At 42.4% G+C, this 25,700-nt stretch overlaps 1 protein-coding gene across 1 annotated transcript in view; it reads right to left on the bottom strand.

Annotated features, from left to right (window-relative positions):
* vps35 (VPS35 retromer complex component) overlaps positions 1-25,700 on the bottom strand; it is a 117,438-nt gene that overhangs the window by 79,605 nt on the left and 12,133 nt on the right. The window contains exons 3-8 of the mRNA XM_056278242.1: positions 20,799-20,897; positions 20,418-20,514; positions 17,995-18,118; positions 17,525-17,707; positions 9,775-9,994; positions 9,189-9,272 (exon numbers count right to left, since the gene is read on the bottom strand). Coding sequence (XP_056134217.1) covers positions 9,189-9,272; positions 9,775-9,994; positions 17,525-17,707; positions 17,995-18,118; positions 20,418-20,514; positions 20,799-20,897 — 807 coding nt within the window. The remainder of the gene's footprint in view (positions 1-9,188; positions 9,273-9,774; positions 9,995-17,524; positions 17,708-17,994; positions 18,119-20,417; positions 20,515-20,798; positions 20,898-25,700) is intronic.

The following is a 25,700-nucleotide window of genomic DNA, read 5'->3' as shown; positions in this document are numbered from 1 at the left end:
TGAAGAACACATCAGCTGCACAGAGTGTTGAAGCAAGACACACGTCAAAGCACTACACCCTGGATCTACCCCGTAGTCCATCAGCTCAGAAGCCCCTTCACCAAAGAATGGTGGGGAGGGGGATGGTGATCAAAAGGAGGCTGCTGTTCCCACCACATGTACTGAGGTCTGTGGAGAGGACATCTCCGAACGCTCTTATTCAAAAATATGCCTTGTGAGGGTGTATCCAGCAAGTCGCCCCGATGCTGCAGTCCAAATGTATGCAATATGAGATGACCAAAGTAATAGATCCCTCACACGTAGAGTTTTTCCATTCTATTCAACATTTCAGGGAGCCCCTCACCATACTCTCTGAAGACAAGTGCAGGAACATTGGAAACAGAGTTCAGACAGGCACGTGGCTTTGTGGTGAAGCCCACTGATGGCAGTAGTACGCTCTCACTGCCATCACTGGTTAAATGTAAAGACATTCCTAACAATACTTCAGAAATACCAAAACCAGAAGAGGCATTGAACCACATCCGCTTTAAATATCTCACAAAGCACATCCCCAAACTTGATCCACAAGCCCCTATCATGCTCTTACTAGGCAGAGACACAATTAGAGCTCATAAAGTCTGAAGACAGGTGAATGGCATGCACACAATGCACCCTATGCCCAGAAAGTGGATCTGGGCTGGGTGGTTGTAGGTGATGTGTGCATCGGAGACATTCACAAACCAGCCCTGGTCAGCGCTCACTGCACCAGTATACTGATAAATGGAGAACCCTCTCTCTTTCAGCCAAGGAGAGATATTGCAACGAGCCTCCCTCACTTCGCCTCTTACACAAAGACTGCCTTGTTAATGAAATACAGAACACTTTGGCCTGTGATGTGTTTCAGACAACAAAGGATGACGACACAGAGGCTCCTTCAATAGAGGATATGCAGTTCCCGTACATTATGCAAACAGCTGGGTGGCTCCTTTCAGAGCCTTTCATAGCTCGACAGCCACGGCTCCCTGACAACCGCACACAGGCATTTGAACGCCTCTACTCACTGCAATGATCTTTCAGGAGGAAACCGGAAATGAAAGAACAGTTCATCATGTTTATGGAAAAGCTCTTACAGAGTAGACATGCTAAAGAAGCTCCCACACTAAAACCTGAAGAGGAACATTGGTGCTTACCCTGCTTTAGGGTCTAACACCCCAAGAAACCCTCTCAAATAAGAGTCATCTTTGACGTCAGTGCTCAACATAAAGGCCTATCTCTGAACCAAGTACCTCTAACTGGGCCAGACCTCAACAACAACCTGATAGGAGTCATTCAGTTCTGGAAAGAGTAGACTGCCTTCACTGTAGACATACAGCAAATGTTTCCGTTTCATGGTCCGGCCTGAAGATCGTAACTTCCATCGATTTATTTGGTTCAAAGATAATAACCCTGAGAAAGAGTGTGTGGAATTTCGCATGAATGTCATGTCTTTGGATATAGCCCTTCCCCAGCGGTTGCTATTTACAGCCTCAGACGTGCAGCTCAAGAAGTTCAGAGCGATTATGGGGGAGATGCAAGACAGTTTGCTGTCCACGACTTGTATGGACGATGGGCTGAAATCCCTTCCCACGGCAGATGCAGTTATCAGTCTACTTAAAAGGACTCAAGCCATGTTGGCTTGTTCTAACCTCAGGCTGCATAAGCTGGCTTATAACAGCAAAGAGGTCATAGAGGCCTTCACCTGTGAAGATCGCGCCACAGACTTAAGGACCTGGATCTTGCTGTCGATAACTTAGCGGTGCAGTGCAGCCTGAGGTTAGAACAAGCCAACATGGCTTGAGAATCTGGGACTCAGATTCAGACTGTTTCACATACCACATCTAGGATGAGAGAAAGCCATTCACTCGACAAGGCGTCTTCTCAACAGTGAACAGTCAACCTCTTGGTTTTTCTCCCTTGTGACTATCCATGGAAAGGCACTTCTTTGAGAATTCACCACAGACTCTTCTAATTGGGACGCTCCACTGTCCACAGAAAAAGAGACGTTATGGGACAGCTGGAGAGATTCTCTTCTGGAGTTACAGAACCTACGAATCCCTAGGCCTTACACGTACGCGTCATCATCTGCAGCCAAGCTAACAGAACTCTGTGTTTTCTCTGATGCTCCAGAAAGGAAAATAGCTGCGGTTGCTTATTTGAAGACTTGGTGATGCAGATGAAAAATGCTACACAGGATTGGGCTCAAGCAAAGCTAGACTTGCTCCATGCCAAGAACACACATTACCCCAATTGGAGCTTTGTGCGGCACTTATGGCAGTAAATCTGGCTGAAGTCATCATCTCTGACATAGACATTATATTTGATACATCCAGCTTCTACACAGACAGTAAGATTGTGCTTGGGTACATCTACAATGAGAAAAAGAGGTTTTAGTATATGTGAACAACCGACCACAAGTGCCTGCATCTACCGACCCTTCATTCTCACACCTACTTCACTGCTGAACCAGAAAGTAGGCCCTTGTCTCACCCCAGCTGGAGAATATGGAGAAAAAGACTTACTCAGACAGCAGTGGTGCAGAGGTCTAACACATTCTAGGACAGGTGGTGCAAACAGTATTTGTCAACACTGCAACCCCGCAGGAAGTGGCTATCCGACCCGCCTAGCACTAAACAACAAGGAAGTGTGTTGCTTCTCAAGGACAGTCAATGCAAAAGAAATTAATGACCTGTAGGCATTATCACTGATGTGTACCCCAAAAGAGATGGGTGCACAAAGTGCAAGTGAAAGTCACCAGAAAGGCAGGCAAAAGTTAGTGCTCAGACCTGTAAATAAGGTAGTCTTACCCATTCCCCCAGATGACTAAAATGTTAAGTATTTTGAGTATGTAATTTGAAAAGGTGAAACCTTCTGGGTATCAGATGGGGAGTGTTCTGTTTCCAATGCAGTTTTATTGCCAGTTGATTGTGTTCTTTAGTGGAAACATATCCTTTGGTGCCATCTCCTGGCAACTAGTAATTCATAGCAACACGTTTGCGAATCTGTCCTTATTTAATGGCGTCATCAGTAGGAGTATGCGATTGTTTTTCAATGGAAAAAACATACTGCTCTTCTCTGTGCTTTACAATTTATTCAACTTTAAGCCGGTCTTTGAAGCATTGTCGGTATATAATATAAATCGCAAAGTTTATTTCTGTTAACAAAGAGTATTCGGGGTGTATGTGAACTCAACGTTTAATTAGCATGAACTTTTTGTAAAGAAAGAGCTGACTTGCATTTTGGCTAACAAGTTATGTACGGATCTTATTTTCTTTCCTCACAGTCAAATTGTTTGTGGCTGTTAATTGTTTCATTGTATGCATTGTATGTTTGTTTCTCAGTTTTACCCTACTCCATCTGGATTCAGTAAAGAGAGTCATCTTGAGCCCTCTTGTCAGCGTGGTCATTTTGGAGAAGAGTTTAATCTGACTGTTGACTCCAACAAAGCGCTGGAGGTAGGGGACAGGATAATTTGATTGTTTTTCACTTTATTTTTATAGGGTGCGATTTTTTTTTTTTAAAGTGGAAAAGTTCTGATATAATTTATTTTGGTTTCAAAACTTGCCATTTTAACGATTGAGTGTATACTTTCTACATCCACTGTATATAAGTAATCAAACCCTTAATTCAGTACACTATAGAAGCCCTTTAAAATGCTAGAACGACCAAAGATGGTTTCGGATTTTCAAAGTGTAACAACGTTGTGAAAAAAAAAATTTTGTTAGGAAAAAAAAAAACAAAACCCAGCCACTGACGATGCACAAGCCAGTGCATTCTTAGTGCCGGTCCCAAGCCCGGATAAATGGGGTGGGTTGCGTCAGGAAGGGCATCCGGCGTAAAATCTTTGCCAAATCAAATATGCGGATCATAAAATAGATTTCCATACCGGATCGGTCGAGGCCTGGGTTACCAACGACTGCCACAGGTACTGTTGGCCAGCAGGGTGTCGGTGGAAACTATGCTACTGTTGGGTGAAGGAGATGGAGAGGGGGAAGGCATGTCCAGAGGCATCGGGAGAGGATGAAGGGTAGGAGTGTGGAGGTGAGAGTCGGAACTTTGAATGTTGGCACAATGACTGGTAAAGGGAGAGAGCTGGCTGATATGATGGAGAGAAGAAAGGTAGATATACTGTGTGTGCAAGAGACCAGGTGGAATGGAAGTAAGGCCAGGAGCATCAGAGGTAAGCTTAAACTCTTCTACCATAGTGCAAATGAGAGGAGAAATGGGGTAGGGGTAATTCTGATGGAAGAGTATGTCAAGAGTGTGTTAGAGGTGAAGGCAGTGTTGGACAGAGTGATGAGTATGAAGCTGGAAATTGAAAGTGTATTGATGAATGTTAGCAGCACATATGCCCGCAAGTTGGGTGTGAGATAGAAGAGAAAGAAGAATTCTGGAGTGAGTTGGGTGGAAAGTGCACCCAAGGAGGAGAGAGTGGTGATTGGAGTAGACTTCAATGGGCATGTTGGTGAAAGGAACAGAGGTGATGAGGAGGTGATGGGTAGGTATGGTGTCAAGGAGAGAAATGTGGAAGGACATATTGTGGTGGATTTTGCAAAAAGGGTGGAAATGGCTGTGGTGAATACATATTTCAAGCAGAGGGAGGAACACGGTGATGTACAAGAGTGGAGGAAAGTGCACACAGGTGGACTATATCTTATGTAGGAGGCACGATCTGAAAGGGATTGGAGACTGCAAGGTGGTGACAGGGGAGAACATAGCTAGGCAGCATCGGATGGTGGTCTGTAGGATAACTTTGGAGATCAAGAAGAGGAAGAGAGTGAAGGCAGAGTCAAGGATAAAATGGTGGAAGTTGATGAAGGAAGACTGTTGTGTGGAGTTCAGGCAGGAGTTAAGACTGGCACTGGGTGGTAGTGAAGAGTTGCCGAGTGGCTGGGCAACCACTGCAGAAATAGTGAGGGAGACACCTAGGAAGGTACTTGGTGTGTCATTTGGACAGAGGAAGGAAAAACGAGGAGACTTGTTGGTGGAATGAGGAAGTACAGCAAAGTATACAGAGGAAGAGATTGGCAAAGAAGAAGTGGGATAGTCAGAGAGATGACGAAAGTAAACAGGAGCACAAGGCGATGCAGCGTAAAGTGAAGAGAGAGGTGGCGAAAGTAAAGGAAAAGGCGTATGGTGACTTGTATGAGAGGTTAGACGCTGAGGAAGGAGAAAAGGACTTGTACCGATTGGCTAGACAGAGGGACCGAGCTGCGAAGGATGTGCAGCAAGTTAGGGCGATCAAGGATAGATATGGAAATGTGCTGACAAGCGAGGAGTGTGTTGAGAAGGTGGAAAGAGTACTTTGAGGGGTTGATGAATGAAGAAAATGAAGAGAGAGAGAGAGAGAGAGAGAGAGAGAGAGAGAGAGAGAGAGAGAGAGAGAGAGAGAGAGAGAGAGAGAGAGAGAGAGAGAGAGAGAGAGAGAGAGAGAGAGAGAGAGAAGGTTGGATGAAGTGGGGATAGTGAATCAGGAAGTGTGGTAGATTAGCAAGGAAGAAGTGAGGGCAGCTATGAGGAGGATGAAGAGTTGAAAGACAGTTGGTCCTGATTACATACCAGTGGAGGCATGGAGATGTTTAGGAGAGATGGCAGTGGAGTTTTTAACTAGATCGTTTAACACAATCTTGGAAAGTGAGAGGATGCCTGAGGAGTGGAGAAGAAGCATACTGGTACCGATTTTCAAGAATAAGGGTGATGTGCAGAACTGTACCAACTACAGAGGTATAAAGTTGATCAGCCACAGCATGAAGATACGGGAAAGAGTAATAGAAGCTAGGTTAAGAGGAGAGGTGATGATCAGTGAGCAGCAGTATGGTTTCATGCCAAAAAAACACTACAGATGTGATGTTTGCTTTGAGAATGTTGATGGAGAAGTACAAAGAAGGTCAGGAGTTACATTGTCTCTTTGTAGATTTAGAGAAAGCATATGACAGGGTGCTGAGAGAGGAGGTGTGGTATTGTATGAGGAAGTCAGGAGTTGCAGTGAAGTATGTAGGAGTGGTGCAGGATATGTAGAGGGAAGTGTGACAATGGTGAGGTGTGCGGTTGGAATGACAGATGGGTTCAAGATGGAGGTGGGATTATATCAAGGATCGGCTCTGAGCCCTTTCTTGTTTGCAATGGTGATGGACAGTTTGACGGACAACATCAGGCAGGAGTCTCCGTGGACTATGATGTTTGTGGATGTCATTGTGATCTATGGCGAGAGTAGGGTGCAGGTTGAGGAGAGCCTGGAGAGGTGGAGGTAAATGAAAGTCAGTAGGAGCAAGACCTATGCGTGAATGAGAGAGAGGACAGTGGAATGATGAAGATGAAGAGTAGAGGTGAAGAAGGCGTATAAGTTTAAATACTTGGGGTCAACTGTCTAAAGTAACAGGGAGTACAGAAGAGAGGTGAAGAAGAGAGTGAAGGCAGGGTGGAGTGGGTGGAGAAGAGTGTCAAGATTGATTTGTGATTGGTTGTGAGACCAGCTATGTTATATGGTTTAGAGACAAAGGCACTGACGAAGACAGGAGGTGGAGCTGGCAGAGTTGAAGATACTAATATTTTCACTGGGAGTGACGAAGGAGGACAGGATTAGGAAAGAGTATATTCAGAGGGACAGCTCAGGTTGGATGGTTTGGAGACAAAGCAAGAGAGGCAAGATTGAGATGGTTTTGACATGTGTGGAGGAGAGATGCTGGGTATATTGGGAGAAGGATGCTGAATATGGAGCTGCCAGGGAAGAGGAAAAGAGGAAGGCCAAAGAGGAGGTTTATGGATGAGGTGAGGGAGGACATGCAGGTGGCTGGTGTGACAGGAAGAAATGGAAATGGTTGATCTGCTGTGGCAACCCCTAACGGAAGCAGCTGAAAGTAGTAGTGGGTTATGGGTTATTGAGTATAGACCAGAGGTGGGCAATCTTATCCAGAAAGGGCCAGTGTGGGTGAAGGTTTTTGTTCCAGCCAAGCAGTTACACACCTGATCCCACCAATCAACCAGTAGAGTCTTTGCTGAGGAACTTGATCAGGAGACACAGGTGTGTAATTGCTTGGTTGGAACAAAAACATTCACCCACACTGGCCTTTTCTGGATAAGACTGCCCACCCCTGGTATAGACTGATGGGCAACAGTGGCAATTTTATCCACTTAAAATCAAATCTACAAAATCTATGAAAATTGTGCTTCTTGTGGAGTCCACTGGTATCAACTTTGTCATATACCTCATTCTTACATGCCCATGCTCAATTTATGGTGTTTGTAGTGTTGACGCATTTTTTTTTTTGCATGCAGTACAAACATAATGTTGACCTTTAAAAAATATATATCTGCCTATTACAGCATTTTTGTGGTCCCTAAAGAGGCACATTATATGAGCATATGCATGAGTGATTGAATCTTCATGAATGTCCTTTGAATACGTTAACTTTTCTGGAAGATGATCTCACTGTAAAATCCTTACACATCATGCCAATGATGGAAATGCCAAAACTACACATCATGCCAAAATGATTTGCTCACCAGGCCCATGGTTTTAGAGCCATAATTTAGTCTTGTGACATGGCTGCAACATGCATTGCATATACGTATGGACTTTGTGATATACACAGGCTTGGAATTTGTTATATTCAAATTCAAACCATTGCCTACAGACATAGTCCACGCCTAGCAGCCTGTAGAACTAAATTTTTCTCTTGTTGCACCACTACACATTACAATGCTTCTGTCAATTCTGCATTTTCTCACATCTACTGGCGAAGTAATGAACTTGTCATTTCACACACATACTTGTCAATTACACATTAAAGGCAAGGAAGACTAGCAAAACACAATTGAACATGTTCCAGAATTGTGACATGGAAAAGCATAATACTCTTTGGCTATAGGAAAAAACGGTGAGGAAACACAGATTGTTGAAGAGCAGCTGTTAATGAAATTTCTAGGAGTTGACGGCAAGGCTAAAATCACTACCAACACCAAGACAATTGCAATTTTCTGTAAACTGCCCACTTTTTTGATAGTGTACAGCACTTTAGTCAGTATTGGTCAGTATGTATCGTTGTCAAACACTTTATCCACTTTTTTTTTGATACTGCATAGCACTTTAGTCAGTGTTTGTCATTTTAAAACGTGCTCTATAAATAAACTTGACAAAACAATAAGACTCAAGAAATGATGATGGTTTGGACCACAGGTTTAAAATGGCTGTGTCTGTGACGCCCACAATATGTGTGGTCACATGTAATGTATGTTGTTATGTTGTTTATTTATTTTCTTTAGTTATATCATTATTATATTAATAATATGCTTATTATTCCACTGTGAGCCATTATGGCAATAATACTCCCTTTGCTATAATACAGGGACTGGTAAGGTTTCAGCCTCGCCAGGAGGTGGCAGTGTGGTGCTTTTGTTCCCCCCCAAGGACTGACGGACCTTCACGGTTTCCTTACAATGCTGAGGAACGCTGAACCAGGAAACACTGCATTGCCTAATTATTTCTTTTTATCCTGTTTAACAGGTTTGTAACGGTTCAAGTTGATATATCTATTATACATATGTTGATTTACCCTTGTGTGAATATTACCAGATCGATTTCGTAAGAGCTAACGTGAATATGGCTATTAGCTAGCTCGCGGTGGGAGATCCAGATATTTTATATAGCCTCGATTCCAGTACATTTCCCCTTTTGATTTATACGGTTTTATTATTCTTTATTTGTGTATACTATTGCATTGAGTTGTGTAAGGAAAACGGTTTAGCTAATCTGAAGCTCAGACGTTCATATAGCCTATCTATGCTATGGATGCTAGTTAATGTTGGCTAGAAAAAGCGCTCGGGTGATTTTACATTGGTTTTAGGTCACACGGGGACCGATGACAGTTCAGTCACTAGATGACTATATAGTAGGCTAGTTAATGCCTGATGCTTACGTTACTCATTTGTAAAGATAATGAATGAACCTGCTACTACATGTAATATGCTTGATTAATGATTTATTGAAATAAAGAGGACATATTCAACAAAATATGATGAATACTAATAAACAATGTTGAGGAACGCTGAACCAGGAAACACTGCATTGCCTAATTACTTCTTTTTATCCTGTTTAACAGGAATACTTCTGTATACATGTTCTCAAGCCAGAGAAGTGTAACATGTCATCTAGCTGTTCTCAAGCTAATGAATACCTGAATGATGCACTCCATGAGATACTCCTGTGCCAAAGAGTCCCTGCAGTTCACAACCTGTTCCAGCACACCTGGAAGCACAATCTGGGATGTGTACACACAGTTAAATAACATTAAGAACAGGAAATTGCTCATAAGATTTTTCACACACTTCATTTTCATCTAAATATGTTTTAGGTGTACAAATTTTTAGGTCAAGGTTATGGGATACGTCAGGCCAAAATGGAGATCTCAAAACACACATGGATACATGTAATACACATTAAAGTAGGTTCTCATAACGCGTTTTAGAAAGAGAAGGATCACAAAAGTAAAAACATCAATTAATAATAATAATAATAATAATAATGTGCTCAAACACATTATTCAAACTCTAGTATTCATGTCATCATAACTATCCTTTAACACACAAAAGACCAGCTAGGGTCTAAGTGCCTGTAATGCACGAATAGTAATCTTTTTTTTTTAATCAGAAATTAGCCAATAAAATAATAAAATACTTAAATCATATTTGCATAAAATACTTTTTACAAATATTTTGAACATTAGTAGCAGAAAACCAACCAACACACACACACACACACACCTGTTTATACTTCTCCACATTGACTCCCTCAAGTTGACTGAGACGAACCAGGTTGGTTCCCACCAGGATCCTTAGCTCTTGCCTCTCCTTCTCCCTCTTTTCCCGGTCACGGCTGTGGCCCTGATGCTGCATGCGCACCCAAAGCTTGTTCATCTCAGCAAAATTCAGCAGAACAAAGTCGATGGAGTCATTGATGTCACCAGTTATCTCCTCTGATCCTCTGTGGGGCATCATCAGAAAGGCCATCAGGTAAGAAAATCAATAATGTGATATTGTCATACATAGAAACATGTTAACCTGCCTTAAGAAGCATTTTTACCGCAGAGTATCTAGGTATTACATTACATGTCAAGGCTCATTGTAAGGTTTACTTAATTAAGAACCATTAAAGCTGAACCAAGAGTTCAATTTTTAATGCTATTGTCTCCTTTCTTGTCAGAATGATAGAATTAGTCATGTTGTGATTTATTTGTCCATTTGATACAACAGAATTTTTTTTTTTTGCCCTCAACATGATGTTGGCTGAGAGCAGCACAGTAGAAGACGCAAATCTCACAGAAGCTGGCAGTTTTAACTTTGCTACAGGTGGGAGCAGGCATTAAAGATTTTTTTTTTTTAAAAACAAAAACGAAACAAAAAACTACGGGTCCTGGGATTTAGCTAGCGCTAACCACAAGCGTGTCGTCAGCGAATGAAGTTGAAAAGAAAATCAAAGTAAGTCAACAGTCAAGTAAAGTCAAGTCAATTTTATTTGTATAGCCCAATATCACAAATTACAAATTTGTCTCAAGGGGCTTTACAAGCAACACAACATCCTGTCCTTAGATCCTAAAAAAACAAAAAAGCAAAGCAGGGCAAGCCTGCCATTTAGAAAAATGTCTAAGTTGTTACTGACAACAAAGATGGAAATGAACAGGACTTTCTTGCAACAAATGTGCAAAAGTATTGACTGCAACGGGCACAAGTCTGGCACTTCTGGGATAAGGTGAAATCAGCGTTACCACTCTTTTTCATAAATCATTTCCCACGACTTTTAGAACATTTCCAGTTGTTTTACCTAACAATCCAGGGCAGCACTTGCCCACAAACGGTCATATAATTTACCGGTAGGCCTGGTATTGACACATTTAACCCCGGTTTTATTCCTCCTTTTTAATGATGTAGGGTTCATGATGAAGTGTCTCACGTTCATTACAGGTGACTGCTATACCCATTACTGCTACTGCTAATTGTACAATAAGGTCATCTGGCCTCCTCTTGTTGTTAGATGTGACTTGCACTGGTATGTTTTTGTTTTGATTTTTTACTTACAAGCTCTCCTCAACAAACACACATCAACATGTTCTGTGTTACACTTACTTGAATTGTGGCAGTTACAATACTCACCCCAAACACTAGCTTATACTCCAGGTCCCTCATATGAACTTCAAACTTGGAAAAAAATTGACTATGTTCTACCTCTGCAACAATTTCAAAATGCAATAAAGTAACATCACACCATAATGTACACTGTAAGCTGTGTGTTATTGTCAAAGCATTGTTTAACAGGTGGTATTGTAATGGGTTGTAGTATGCACCCCTATAGCTGTATTGATGTTGATGCATAAAATCTCAATTTCAGTTCAAGTTAAATTTACTTTTGTCAAACAACCACTGACACACAACAACAACAACAACACAACTCAAAGAGTTAGAATTTAACTGGTAAGCTTTACTGAAATTAAAGTGCTTCATACAGCAGAAATTTTCATATTTCTAGAATTTAAAGACAATTATAAAATAATAAAATAATCTAAACCTTGAGAAAACAAGCTGTTAGATAGGTGCATCTGAAATACTTGTAGTCTTGACGTCAACAGCAAGAGCCATTAGAATGGCCTGACTAACAGCAGAGCTGGGCAGCTAAATCCCAGAGCTAAATAGAGATTGAAACAAAATGAAAGTCCAACTTAAAATAGCCTGAATGTCAGAATGAGGTTGAAGAAGAAAAAAAAAGAAGAATTTCAAAACACAACATAAACTACTGAAAAGACGTCTGGCGTAGCTCTAGGAACAATGTTGGGGTTGGATTACCTCTGCCTTTGAAGTCTTGCTTTAAGGTCTGACAAAGTTGCATCCAGAACAGTCACTTGTTGTTTGTTTTTTTTGTCATACTTTTGCGGTAAGCATTAGACTTTGTGAGCAATGTGAAGTCGTGCTTTCTTTCAGCCTTCTCTGCCATTACATCCACCTCTTGTTGCATTGCTTCGATGCTGGCTATTATTTTCTGTCTCTTGGTGGCCACTTTTGTGATTTCGGAGCCGAGCTCTTTCCTTTTCTTCTCATTTGCAGATTCTTCTTTCTTCCCTTTTTCATCCTCCAGGTACTGAAAATATCACATTCTGGCTTTTTTTGCAATGCTGCATGAGAGTTCTTGGTAGTACTCCTTCCAATGAGCCACCAGTCACATAATCTTTGATCAGGCGTAGTGATGTCAGAGTACTCTCTTTCAGGTTTCCAACCATCATGTCCTTGTTAACCAACAATCATCTTTCAACTGCTGCTCGCCCATGTGACAGTGTGAATAGGCCTTTCAGTAGCTTCCAAGGAGTTGCATACTCTGCTTTACCATTTGCAAATCTTCCTAGAAATGTATCTACTTGGCAGGAGCCACTTCTGTAGACAAACTCCTGGAATTCTTCTTGGTGGTTTTGAACCACCTCAGTCAGGAAAATGTTGTACTCACCGAGGATTTGGTCACAGTCCTGTGCAGTATGCCATTTGGCATTCAGAAGCAGCTGTAGGAGCTTTTCAAACTTGGTTATGGCACCATTCTCTTCACTGATCGTGGTGACTGGATCAAGGGAGCTCATGTGTCTTACAGCAGCATATTTCAGTCCCGCAGTTTCTTTATGGTTGCAGAGAGGGAGGCAACACATTCTTTATTGAACTGTTGGCCCAGCAGCGGATTTTCATGGAGCTTCTCTGAGGCTTTGTTCAGAGCTTGTTTGGTGGCAAAGCCCATGTCAACCTCTTTTAGTGGCACATGCAGTGCTTTGTCAAGTACATCATTTTTGAGCAATTGGAGGGGTGTCTTGATATTCATGAGAACCTCCGTCTTCATGAAACATGAAAGCAAGCTCCTCAGAATGGATTGAAGCTCTTTTGCCAAAAAAGGCATCATAAGGTCATCACTTTGAAAAGCTTCAAGATATGGTTTGAGCTGCCTTGCCACTTACGAAAAAAAAACTGTAGCTTGGCTTCAAAAAAGGGGGCCCGAGCAGCCTCTCTGAGCACGACATATGATGCTGACACTGGCACCTTGCTCTTTGGGAGTTTCTTGTAGCTGTCAACAAATCTTTGAACAGATGGCCAAATCTCGATGGCCCGCTCTGCCACTGTCAAGACCTCCACCCACCTGTGGACACAGAATTTGAGGGGGAAGGTTGACACTATGGTGATTTCAATGAAGTCATCCCACCTGGCTGGTGTATCATGAAGCTGCCAAAGGGCTCTTAGCAATTCACCTATCTTTCATCCAGTCTCCTTCTCACCTGTTGAAAACTCCCATACACAGTACATAGACCAGAGCTTCCTAGGTTTATTAACCCTCTAGCATTTGGGTCCTCCTTGCTCCTGTCCTCCTCAAATAACCCCAGAAACCTGAAGTTCACACTTGGGCCATCCTTGGGTATTTGTAAGAGTTTGTTCAGATCCAGTGGAGATAGAGAATTCTTCATTTTCATTACCAGCTTTTCTGCTTGGGTTTGTCCCATAAACTGAGAGTCCAGGTAATGGACAACCACCTTCTCTTCACTCTCACTCCAGTATTGGACCACTACATCCATCTGCTCGGTCTGTAGGACTTTAAGAGATTCGTCAAAAGAGATGACAAAGCAGTCTGATTTTCTCATGTCATACACCTGCACACATGCACACACACTCGCATGCACAAACACAGTGCAATATAGCTGTCTGCCCTTCGGCACCCTCTCTACATGGACACTATGCATAAAGCCCACACCACCCTTTAAATAACTGTTTATTCATTCATTCATTCATTCATCATGAGCCGTTTCTCCGGGGTCGAGTCGCGGTGGTAGCAAGCTAAATAGGGCACTCCAGATGTCCCTCTCTCCAGCAACGCCCTCCAGCTCCTCCTGGGGGATTCCAAGGTGTTCCCAGGCCAGATTGGACATGTAGTCCTTCCAGCGAGTTCTGGGTCTAACCCGGGGTCTCCTCCCAGTTGGCCTCTCCTCCCAGTTGGCCGTACCTGGTAAACCTCCAAACGAAGGCGCCCAGGAGGCATCCTAATCAGATGCCCGAGCCATCTCAACTGGCTCCTTTTGATGCGAAGGAGCAGCAGCTCTACTCCAAGCTCCCTCCGGATGTCCGAGCTCCTCACCCTATCTCTAAGGCTGAGCCCAGACACCCTACGGGGGAAACTCGTTTCAGCTGCTTGTATCCGCGATCTCACCCTGTTGGTCACTACCCAAAGCTCATGACTATAGGTGAGGATTGGAACAAACATCGACTGATAAATTGCAAGCTTGGCCTTCCTGCTCAGCTCCTTCTTCACCACAATGGTCCAGTACAATGTCCACATTACTGCTGATGCTGCACCAATCTGCCTGTCAATCTCCCGCTCCATCCTACCCTTACTCGTGAACAAGACCCGGAGATACTTTAACTCCTTCACTTGAGGCATCAACTCATCCCCAACCCGGAGAGAGCAATCCACCATTTTCCGGGAGAGAACCATGGCCTCACACTTGGATGTGCTGACTCTCATCCCAGCCATTTCACACTCAGCTGCAAACCGCACCAGTGTGCGCCGGAGGTCGCGTTCTGATGAAGCCAACAAAACCACATCATCTGCGAAGAGCAGAGATGCAATTCTGAGGTTCCCAAAACGGACACACTCCTCACCTTGGCTGCGCCTTGAGATCCTGTCCATGAATATCACAAACCGAAACGGAGACAAGGGACAACCTTGGTGGAGTCCGACACCCACCAAAAAAACATGTTTGACTTTGTGCCGAGAATGCGGACACAGCTCTCACTTTGGTTATACAAGGACCGGATTGAGAACTGTTTAGTATACTGTAAATAACCTCCCTGTAAATAAATATCCAGTAAATAACTATTTACCCTGTATATAAGGATGAAGTGAAGGAAGTTATGAAGAGGATGAAGAGTGGAAAAACAGTTGATCCAGATGACATACTGATGACATAGGCATGGGGATGTTTAGGAGAGATGGCAGTGCAGTTTTAACTAGATCGTTTGATACAATCTTGGAAAGAGAGGATTTCTGAGAAGTGGAGGGGAAAGTATACTGGTACTGATTTTCAAGAATAAGGGTGATATGCAAAACTGTAATAACTACAGAGGTATGAAGTTGATCAGCCACAATATGAAGTCATAGGAAAGAGTAGTGGAAGCTAGGTTAAGAACAGAGGTGACAATTAGTGAACAGCAGTATGGTTTCATGCCAGGAAAGTGTAATATAGATGCTAAGTGTGCTTTGAGAGTATTGATGAAGTACAGAGATGGTCAGAAGGAGTTAGTGTGTCTTTGTGGATTTAGAGAAAGCAAATGACAGGGTGCTGTGAAACAAGGTGTGGTATTGTATGAGGAAGTCAGGAGCTGCAGTATGTAAGAGAGGTGCAGGATATTTATGAGAGCGTTGTGACCATGGTGAGGTAGGAATGATGGATGGGTTCAAGGTGGAGGTGAAATTATTTCAGTGATCGGCTCTGAGCCCTTTCTTGTTTACAATGGGGACAGGCAGGTTGATGGATGAGCTGAGGTGGGAGTCTCCGTAGAATATGACATTTACAAATGTCATTGTGATCTGTAATGAGTAGGGAGCAGATGAAGGTGAGCCTGGAGAGTTGGAGCTTCAACCCTCTGGCTGATGGCTTGATGAAGAATCAAGAATTCTGAGGTAATCTTCCGTCTTCACTGTTCCATCCGCTTTCTGCAATGCTCCAGTTCAAGTGGCAGCAAAACAGCCCCAGAGCATGATACCACCACCACCACGCTTGACAGTGTATAATGCTTTTGGGGTTGAATGCCTCACCTTTTCTCTTCCAAACATACTTATGGTCATTGTGGCCAAAAGTTCAATCTTTGTTTCATCTGACCACAAAACTTTGATCCAGAAGGCCTTTTCTTTGTCCATGTGATTGCTATACCACTTTCCTGGTATAGCAAAACAATAAAAATGCTCAATCTGTGCATGCAATAACCCATTCAGGGATACATGACACATTCAGAGATAAATCTTAGCTAACCAGAATAGCCTCAGACTTTGGAACCAGTTCTGAATTTATAAGAACCAGATATTCATAGCTAACTTCTTACTGAATCCTGAAACGCAGTTTGTCACATGCACAAAACGAACACATTCCACACTAAAATAAAAACGTCCATAGAGGTCTTCAGGTCAGGGAATGGTTTTGTGGAGCTGATTAACCTACAGTCCCACAAAACATTATTTTTTAGCATGAATCCCCTTATCTTATGTTAGTAGCATCTGAACAACTTTTCTCTGCCCACAAAAACTACTCTTTATAAAGAATGTTAGCAAAGGGGAAGCAAGTGAACAAAAGTAATCCTGCTAGCAGTTTAGTCACTTTGACAATAGCTCACATGCTAGAACACGTGTGGCCCTGTCAGTCAACTTAAAAGGAGGCCTTCAACTTTTGGGACTTAACTGAACATAATCTAGGCCATGGTATTGGACGATAGGCAGTAGACACACTTGCTCGAATCCAATGTCACATCTGTCCTCGAGACCCATGAATTTGTCACATCTTGTCAGAGTGACACAGAGAACTAATAACAGGTCAACAACATGATGACCAGTAAGCAAATAAAATGGAGGACAGCATGGTGGCTAATAGCTATGTAAAGCCAATATTGTGTCAAAGCTAGGCTAGCTAATCTGGGTAAGTGAGGTTCAGCTTTAAAGTTTTCAACCACCTGGCCCCAAAATGGTTGGAATGTTGGCTGTCTTCCATCATCACTAGAGACTTTCTTATTTGATTCAAGAAAAGTCTAAAAGCTTTCTTTTCCTGGGTCTACTATGCTTGGAGACCTACCCGGTCTCTAAACTAATTTGTAAGTTGAAAGCTCTACTTGTACTTCCATCACTGTTGGTGATCTACATACTGTGCAAAAACACTTGGTTATAACGTTCTGTGGTTGTCTCTACAGGACCACAGTTCAGTAACATATATTAGGCAGCTCCTAACACAAATTGTAAGTCCTCTCCCTGCAGGTTTAATTAATACAGCTGTGCACACCTGCTGGACTGATTGGGCTGAACTGAGAACGGGATATAAGTTGGCTTGGATTTTCCTTGTTTTCTCCTTTATTTACCAAATTTGCAAGTTGTGAATAAGAAAAGTAAAGCAAAACACAAACAACATCTTGTTCCTAATTCTGCACAACAACACTATTTGCACTTGTCATGAAACACACTCTTGGCTATTTTATTATGAGTATTAAGTGCTCTATAATATATTTGGGATGACACACAAACATCTAATTGCTGTTAGTCGCTTTGAACTATGTGCTAAATGGGAAAATGTAAAAGTTTGCACCTTGAATCCCCTGGCTGATTTGTTGTTGCATAATGTCTCATGTTAAAATTTTATGTTTCTAATCCATTTTATCTTTTGATCAATCTCCTCATCTGATTTACGGATAATATCAACCTAACACTGATTAACAGTATTTCATTATTACATCATTTTCATACTCTGTCTGCTCTCCATCATCAGGGAGGATGTTGCGAGTGCACTGTAGCAGGTAGTTCCTGAGGAAGAGGCCCCGCAGTGGGTGCTGGACACCACGGCACATTTCAACCAAGTCCTTCAGGATGTCCTTACGGGACTGAGGGAAGGAACGCACGTACACTACACCCACTGTTATCAGCAGGTAGCTGAGCAGAAGGGAAAAGCAAAGGAAAGAGAGGAATTTAAACAAGATTTATTGCATATTATAGATCTCAAGTAACATAACAGGGTTGATTTAAGGATTCACACTAAAAGAGAACTTTAAGCAGTACAAAAATCTAATCTAGTCACAAGAGATCATGTTAACATTCACCTTTCAGTTACCGTTCAATTTCAACAATCCCTATTATGAAAGCAATGTTGTACACAAAAATGTGAGACATAACGGGCAAAAAATTATGTATAGCTGTTTGGTTAAAAATTTTTTACTTACAGTCTAGGGATGATGTTGCCTGCATACTGGACCAGCTCATAGAGATCAGCAACCTTGCGTCCCTTGGCAAACTCATCAGTCAGATAGACTTCTAGGTAGTGGAGCTCATCAGAGATGGCCATATCTGAATTTGCGTTAAGGAGGAACACTAACTGATCACACAGCTGACAATTCTAAATTGCTATAATCTGGTTAGTGTTTAAATAAATCCTTTCTGATCTCATCATCAGCCGCTTCTCCGGGGTCAGGTTGTAGTGGCAGCAAGCTAAGTAGGGCCCTCCAGACATCCCTCTCCCCAGCAACACCCTTCAACTCCTCCTGGGGGATCCCAAGGCGTTCCCAGGAAAGATTGGACATGTAGTCCCTCCAGCAAGTTCTGGGTCTACCCCAGGGTCTCCTCCCAGTTGGACGTGCCTGGAAAACCTCCAAAGGAAGGTGCCCAAAGAAGCATCCTAATCAGATGCCTGAACCACCTCAACTGGCTCCTTTTGACTTATTGAGGATGCCATTGCCATTGCCCTGCACTTTGCTCTGACCCACCTTGAACTTAACAACACATACATCCAGATGCTGTTTATAGATTATAGCTCTGCCTTCAACACTATCATCCCCGCAAAACTCCTCTCCCTTGGCCTCAACCCCTCCCTCTGTAACTGGACCCTGGACTTCCTGACAAACAGACCTCAGTCTGTTAGGTTAGGGGACCACACCTCCTCCACCCTGACCTTCAGCACAGGTGCCCCTCAAGGCTGTGTCTGAGCCCCCTCCTTTTCTCCCTCTTTACCCATGACTGCCTGCCAACTCACCCTTCAAATGTTATAGTTAAGTTTGCAGATGACACCACAGTCACTGGCCGTATTACCAACAATGATGAGACGGACTACAGGGATGAGATTCAGCACCTCACATCATGGTGTACTACCAACAATCTTGTCCTCAATGTGCAGAAGACGAAGGAGCTGATTGTGGACTTCGGGAAGTCTAAAAGCTGCAGCCACTCCCCCATATGCATTAATGGGGTGGAGTATGTTTCCAGCTTTAAATTCCTTGGAGTCCACATCAGCAAAGAACTTTCCTGGACATTAAACACCCAGGCCCTTGTGAAAAAGGCCCAACAATGCCTGCATTTCCTGAGGAGGCTGAGGAGCGCCCGTCTAGCCCCCAAAATTCTCACCAACTTCTACCACTGCACCATAGAGAGCATCCTGACCAGCTGCATCTCAGTGTGGTACGGCAACTGCACCTCAGTAGACCAGAAAGCTCTGCAGCGTTCGTCAAGGCGGCCCAGGATATCACCGGTACCCAGCTCCCAGCCACAAAAGACATTTATCACGAACGCTGCCTTCGAAGGGGTCTCAACATCAGCAGAGATCCCACCCATCCCAACCATGGACTGTTCTCCCCCCTGCGCTCTGGGAGGCGCTACAGGAGCCTCAGAGCCCGCACTACCAGGCTCAAAAACAGCTTCTTTCCACAAGCTGTTGCCCATCTGAACCTGGCTACCCACTGAATGTCTGTAGATATTTTTAAATATTTTGTACTCTTGCTCTTTTTTAACTTATTTTTAGCTTTTGGTCTTCATATGTGTATATCTTATACTGTGTTTGCTGTGTTTGTCTGTGTCTGTCTTGCACTGTTTGGTGAAGCCACAGCCTTCATTTCATTTTTAACATGTACCTGCACATTGTTTTTAATGACAATAAATTAGTCCTCCTCCACAGCATCGCCGAATTCCTCCCACATCTGAGTTCTTGCTTCCGCAACTGCCAAAGCCCTTCTGGCCTCCTGGTACCTGTCTGCTGCTTCAGGAGACCCCTGGGCCAACCAAGCCCGAAAGGCCTCCTTCTTCAGCCTGACGGCTTCCCTCACCGCTGGTGTCCACCAGTGGGTTCTTAGGCTGCCACCTCGACAGGAACTGATGACCGTATGACCACAGCTCCTACCTGCCACATCTGCAATAGAGGCTTTGAACATGGCCCACTCAGACTCCATGTCCCCAGCCTCCCTCGAGATACACAAGAACTTCTTCCGGAGGTGGGATTTGAAGACCTCATGGACAGGGGCCTCCATCAGACATTCCCAGTTGCCCATCACTACATGTCTGGGTTTGCCAGGTCTGTCTGGCAGCATTCCTTGATCCAACTCACCAGGTGGTGATCAGTTGACAGCTCTGCTCCTCTCTTCACCCGCTTAATAAAAGAAAGTTAATTATTTATATCCTTTTGGTTGGTGTAATATACTATGCTGTTACCCAAACATAGCATTTCTTGTCAATGTAAATTAAAAAAGAATTTAGGCCGACCAGGATGATACAACAAATTGAAGAAAAAAAAATGGCTGCAGTAAATGCACCTAAACATACTTAGATTGTTTTCCCTCACAGGCTATATTTTCCTACGTGAAAGACCCTCATGTGAGGATACAGAGTTCATAGTAGCTCTTTGGAGACAGCATGGATGTCCTCAGCTCACCCAGCATATTGGAGGCATGCTTCAGAGCATCCATTAGCTTGTTCTTGTCCTGCAGACAATAAATAGGATCGGGTTAAGGACACATGAATATGGCACAAAATAATTAGAACTGACTATATATAAATCTAAGGTAAGACAAGTAAGTCCTGCACATATGAAATTTTCATTCACTTTACTGATGACATGTAATGGGAATGGTAATACTGTGACAATACTGTAGTTTTGACAATGTCTGATCTGAATCAAGAACTATTGTATATACAAAGAATTACAGGTTTAGGATTTAAATTAGAAAAAAAAATTGGAAAAATTAGAACATTTACACTAACTTACTAGGCATCGTTTCATTTGGAAGGACTGGACCTTGACAGCCTGTACTGCTTCATCAAGAAGCTTCTCCTGCTCATCCTGTGGTGACTGCTGGGTAGTAGGCTGAAAGACAGTTCCCACAAGCTCAGCAGAAACAATGCACAAACCTTACTCTGATCACTTTTGCTTGAGTAGATCAGATGTAACTTGCACCAAATGATTATCGTCAACATATCACTAGAGCTGAATATTGAGTAGCAGTTCTGACTTAGAACTGGCTGCAAAATTCCATTAAACTGATATTCGTTAAAGCTCCTGCAGAGGCGTTCATGCCTCTATAGGACCATAAGTGACAAGATTAGATGTGGGTTAGCTATATGATTCCAAATTCTTGCCACAGCTTCAGACTCCTCATGAAATCTGATGAAATGATTTATGGCACACAGATGGGATACAGAGCCACAATTAAGCCACTTATCGAATCTTAAAATTAGTTTCAGATGCACTCACAAACTAGTGACATGCTGGCGCATTAGAAGTGTGAAGGCAATTTGTCTATCATATAATCATACACGATGTTTGCTTACTTTTAACCTTTGACCATGTATTACCAATACCATGTTTAGCTTCATACTATATTGCTTGGATAGATGTAGCAAAACAAAGGTAGTGTTATAAAGTGCCTTCTCCATGTCAGCTAATAAAGGCCTAGCGTTAACCATTAGCTGATAGCAGACAAATGTATGAGAAACTCACTTGAGTCTAACAAAATCTGAACAAACAGCTCTGGCGAATTATGAGCTGGAAGATAAGGACAAGAGGAGACCTGACCTATAAACTCTTTGAGCAAGTCCTGTTTTCCATTAGGGCCCAGACACATGAAAACGACTAGCTGCGATGAAGGCCAACTGTTGCGTTGCCTCATGTCACCTGCCGTCTGGGCCAAAAAGTAGCACTTCAACACATCGCAAAGACTGCAGCTGACGGCCAAGTAGCATGTACATTCTGCACTGACTCGCTACGCTGAACAGCCAATCGGAGTGATCTCTCTCACCAACAAGCTCTGCCGATTCAACATGCTGAATTGGCCGAAAAGCTGCCAACAGGGGTCCAACAGGGGTCCGACTAGTGCTGACGGTGCAGGACACATCACAAAAACTAGGGTCACAGACACTCACCGACGGCCCGACATTGGCCGACTGTCGGCCTGGTGTGTCAAGGCACTTAGAATGACAGTCCAGCAATAAAGATGAGTTACTCCCTCCAAACAGGATTAGAGAGAAACCCTAGGTACATACCATTGTGATTGTAACAGTAAGCATGTTTGGGCTGCAAGGTATCAAGGGAGTGCGCTCTGAGGTCGGGGTACACACTGAAGTAGCTATGCTTTGTGCATCGTTTCATGAGCATATTACAGAGTGACAATACTCTTAAGAGACTTTTGTCTTGCTCATTTATTGTCAGAGTGGAATTAAATGATTGACATGCCAGTATGTCTTAAAGAATTTACACCAACTGCCAGAACCTGTGATGACCTGGCGGCCTGTCCAGGGTGACTCTCCACCTGCCGCCCAGTGACTTTTGGGATAGACTCCAGCATCCCCGTGACCCTGAGAGCAGGATAAGTAGTTTGGATAATGGGTGGAATGGATGGTTGCCAGAACCTGCTGCCCTATAGTCTTCCATAACCATGACATGGTGTCAAGATTTCTTTTTTTTAACTTGAAGCACATTTTTATACAAAGACAACCAACAGGAAATTAACATTGAATAGAATGCTTGATGTTCTAATATAACAATACAACACAATCAACTTTATTAATCCCACTAGGGCAATTTGTTTGGAGCAGTTTGTTGTCCACAAAACACCGCCAAGTCAATTTTATTTGTATAGCGCATTATCACAAATTACAAATTTGCCTCAGTGGGCTTTATAGCAACACAACATCCTGTCTTTAGTAGGTGAAATGTGGCACCTACTGAGATTTAATTTTAACCCATGTGTCGTCCACATATCTGAACCAATGGCTAGGTGGTGTCCGTGGATAGGACATCAGAGCCTCTTTTCCACATCCCCCATATACAAGTTGGCAATTACAGAGGAAAATGGGAGTCCATAACACATCCATGTTTCTGCCTATAGTACTGCCCCCTGTATGTGAAGTACACGGACTGAGGACACAGCTTCAGGAGCAGACACACTTGGTCAGTGTTCAGGATGATTATAAGGTTGGAGATATATGTAGTCAGCCTAGACCGACGAAGCCACCCAGATGAGATGAAATGCCTCTCCCACTAAACGCCGTGTGCAGATGAACCGCTAACATGAACAGTAACATGGAAACAAATAACCCAAACAACAAATAATAAAACTCCAGGGAGCTAAATGTGCTCAGTACGACACTGAACGTGACCAGCAACAAAATACATAGTGTGCCGTCCACCTCTCTCATTGAGTACTTGTGCCAAGACGTGTTGTGCTAGTGATGCAGCAGTGTAATTCATTATTTTCCTTAATAAATACGCCGTTTCTTTTGTGTCCTTTGTTTCTAGTTTTTTTTTATGGGTTTCTGTTTTCTCATCAAAGATGTCAATTTGAGTTCTTAGTTTAAATGTAATTCTCTCCATTGTGAATATCTTTTACACTAAGTCAAACTCATTTATGGATGGTGTGTCTTTCCTAAGCCATTTTCTCGTGAAGGCTTTTTTATAAGTCACCAACAACACCCTTAACAAGTATTTATTACTTTTTGCACAGTGGCGCTCTTCCAGATCACCAAGAAACATGGTTTTAAAAATTAAAATTGATTTTCATCTTAAAAACTGCCTTCAAGACACTGTGGACATTTCTCCAAAATGGAGTCACAGAGGGACAACTCCAGAAAATGGAGTTGTTCCTCTGTCTGTGGGGACAACTACATTTTCTGGAGTGGTTTGCAAATGTTCTTCCACAGGATCTCCAGCAAACAGTCTGATTTTAGCAGTTAGGCTTTTGCGTTGGAGTAGAGAAGAATCGAGTCACATTCTTCCAGCTGAATTCTCTCCAGGGGGGAGAGCTTGTCATTAACCATTGCTGTCTGCAGATCCTGTTCCAATCTTCAAGTGTTATTGTGAAATTACCCTCTGCTTCACATCTTGCTTTAATATTCAGGGTATGATCTCCTTTTACATTTTGAAGGGCAGAATTTAGATATTCTTTTGGTAAGTAGCATCTTTATGAGCTTTTGAAAAATGTCAAGGATTTCCTTTCCCATTATGGTGTCATCTTTTGGAAATGTCTTGCCAATAAAATGTCTGATTTGTAAGTATGTAAAGTGATCCTGATTTTGCAGGCTAAAATTGTCCTTAAGGTCATGGAAGCTCAAAACCATACCTTGATTTAAGAGTGTGCAGTATGCGGTTAAGGCCATTTCCAGTCCAGCTTCTAAACCTTGTGTCATATGTACTGGACATAAAGTTCGGATCATAGGCAAACCATTTGAAAATTTCAGTCCTGCCCTTCAATTGGTGCCTTTTAATTATTTCAGTCCATATCTTTAAGGAACTAGTTATCCAAGGATTATTGGGGTCTGAAAGACGACTTTCACGAGGGATCCGCAACTAATGCGTTAACTGGTAGTCCCTTACCCATTGAACTTTCTACCTCTTTCCATCTTGATCTATAGCTAGGTTTACACAAACCCACTAGTGGCCGAATCTGAGCTGCTCTATAATAATCCCTCAGGCATGGAAGAGCTAATCCACCTCTCTCCTTTGATAATTGTAGAGTTTTATATCTTACTCTTGGTTTTTCCCAGCCCAAATAAACCTAGAGATCATTTTATCCCACTCCAAGAAATACTGTTCTGGTATTTCAATAGGTACCAAATGGAATAAATATAAACATCTTAGTAAGATATTCATCTTTACTGAATCTATACGTGAACTGATATTTAGGTAAGGAATTAAATTCCATCTATTAATATCATTTATAATTTCCTTTTTTAGAGGACCGAAATTAATTTCTCCTAATTTGGATAAGTCTATAGGCAAAAAAAAATTCCCAAGTATTTAAAAAAATGTTTTTATCCCCAACCATTTGATAACTAGAACAAAGATACTGAGGGGGGGGTTATAGTTAAATTAAGGACCTGGGTTTTTTGCTCATTTAGTTTATAGCCTTAATATGACCCATATTCATCCAGCACTGACATTAGCACAGGTAGAGAGTCTGTTGGAATTGAGAGATACACAAGAATATCGTCCACAAATAAGGCCAGTTTTTGTTCCCCTGCTGCCATTTTTATACCTTTAATCATGTTGTTCTGTCTAAACCATTGTTCCAGTGGTTCGGGAAAAAAAACAGCGAATAGAAGCGAACTTAATGAGCAGCCCTGTGCTGTGGATCTCTCGAATAGAAAAGAATACCTAAGCTCGCTATTGATTTTTAGTTTGGCTGATGGCCTGCTATACAGGGCTTCTAATGTCTTAATAATTACTTGGTTAAACCCAATCTTCCCCATAACCTTAAATAGGAATTTCCATCTAACAGAATCAAAAGCCTTTACGGCATCTAAACTTATCATCATAGTCTGTATTTTATTTAGGTTTATATGTCTAACAATTTGTAAAGATCTTCTAACGTTATTGTGAGTCTGATGTGTCAGAACGAATGTTTGGTCCATATTAATAATTCGGGTACATTTTTTTCAAGTCTATTGGTGATGATTGAGGTAAACAATTTGTAATCAAGGTTTAGTACACTAATTGGTCTGTAGTTTGCACAATCTAATTTATCTTTCCCTTCCTTAGGTATGACTGAGATAATCGCCTCTTTCCATGAAGCTGGAATTTCCCTTTTGTTAGAGCCCAGTTGAATGTTCTTAGTAGAATAGGTGTCAGAGAATAGGTTTCATACTCTTGCACTACTCCAAAGTGAATCCGTCC

This window comes from Lampris incognitus, chromosome 4, assembly GCF_029633865.1.
Source record: "Lampris incognitus isolate fLamInc1 chromosome 4, fLamInc1.hap2, whole genome shotgun sequence".
Lineage (NCBI taxonomy): Eukaryota > Metazoa > Chordata > Actinopteri > Lampriformes > Lampridae > Lampris > Lampris incognitus.
The sequence above is the reverse complement of the archived record's forward strand: the minus strand, read 5'-3'. Positions and strand labels throughout refer to the sequence as shown.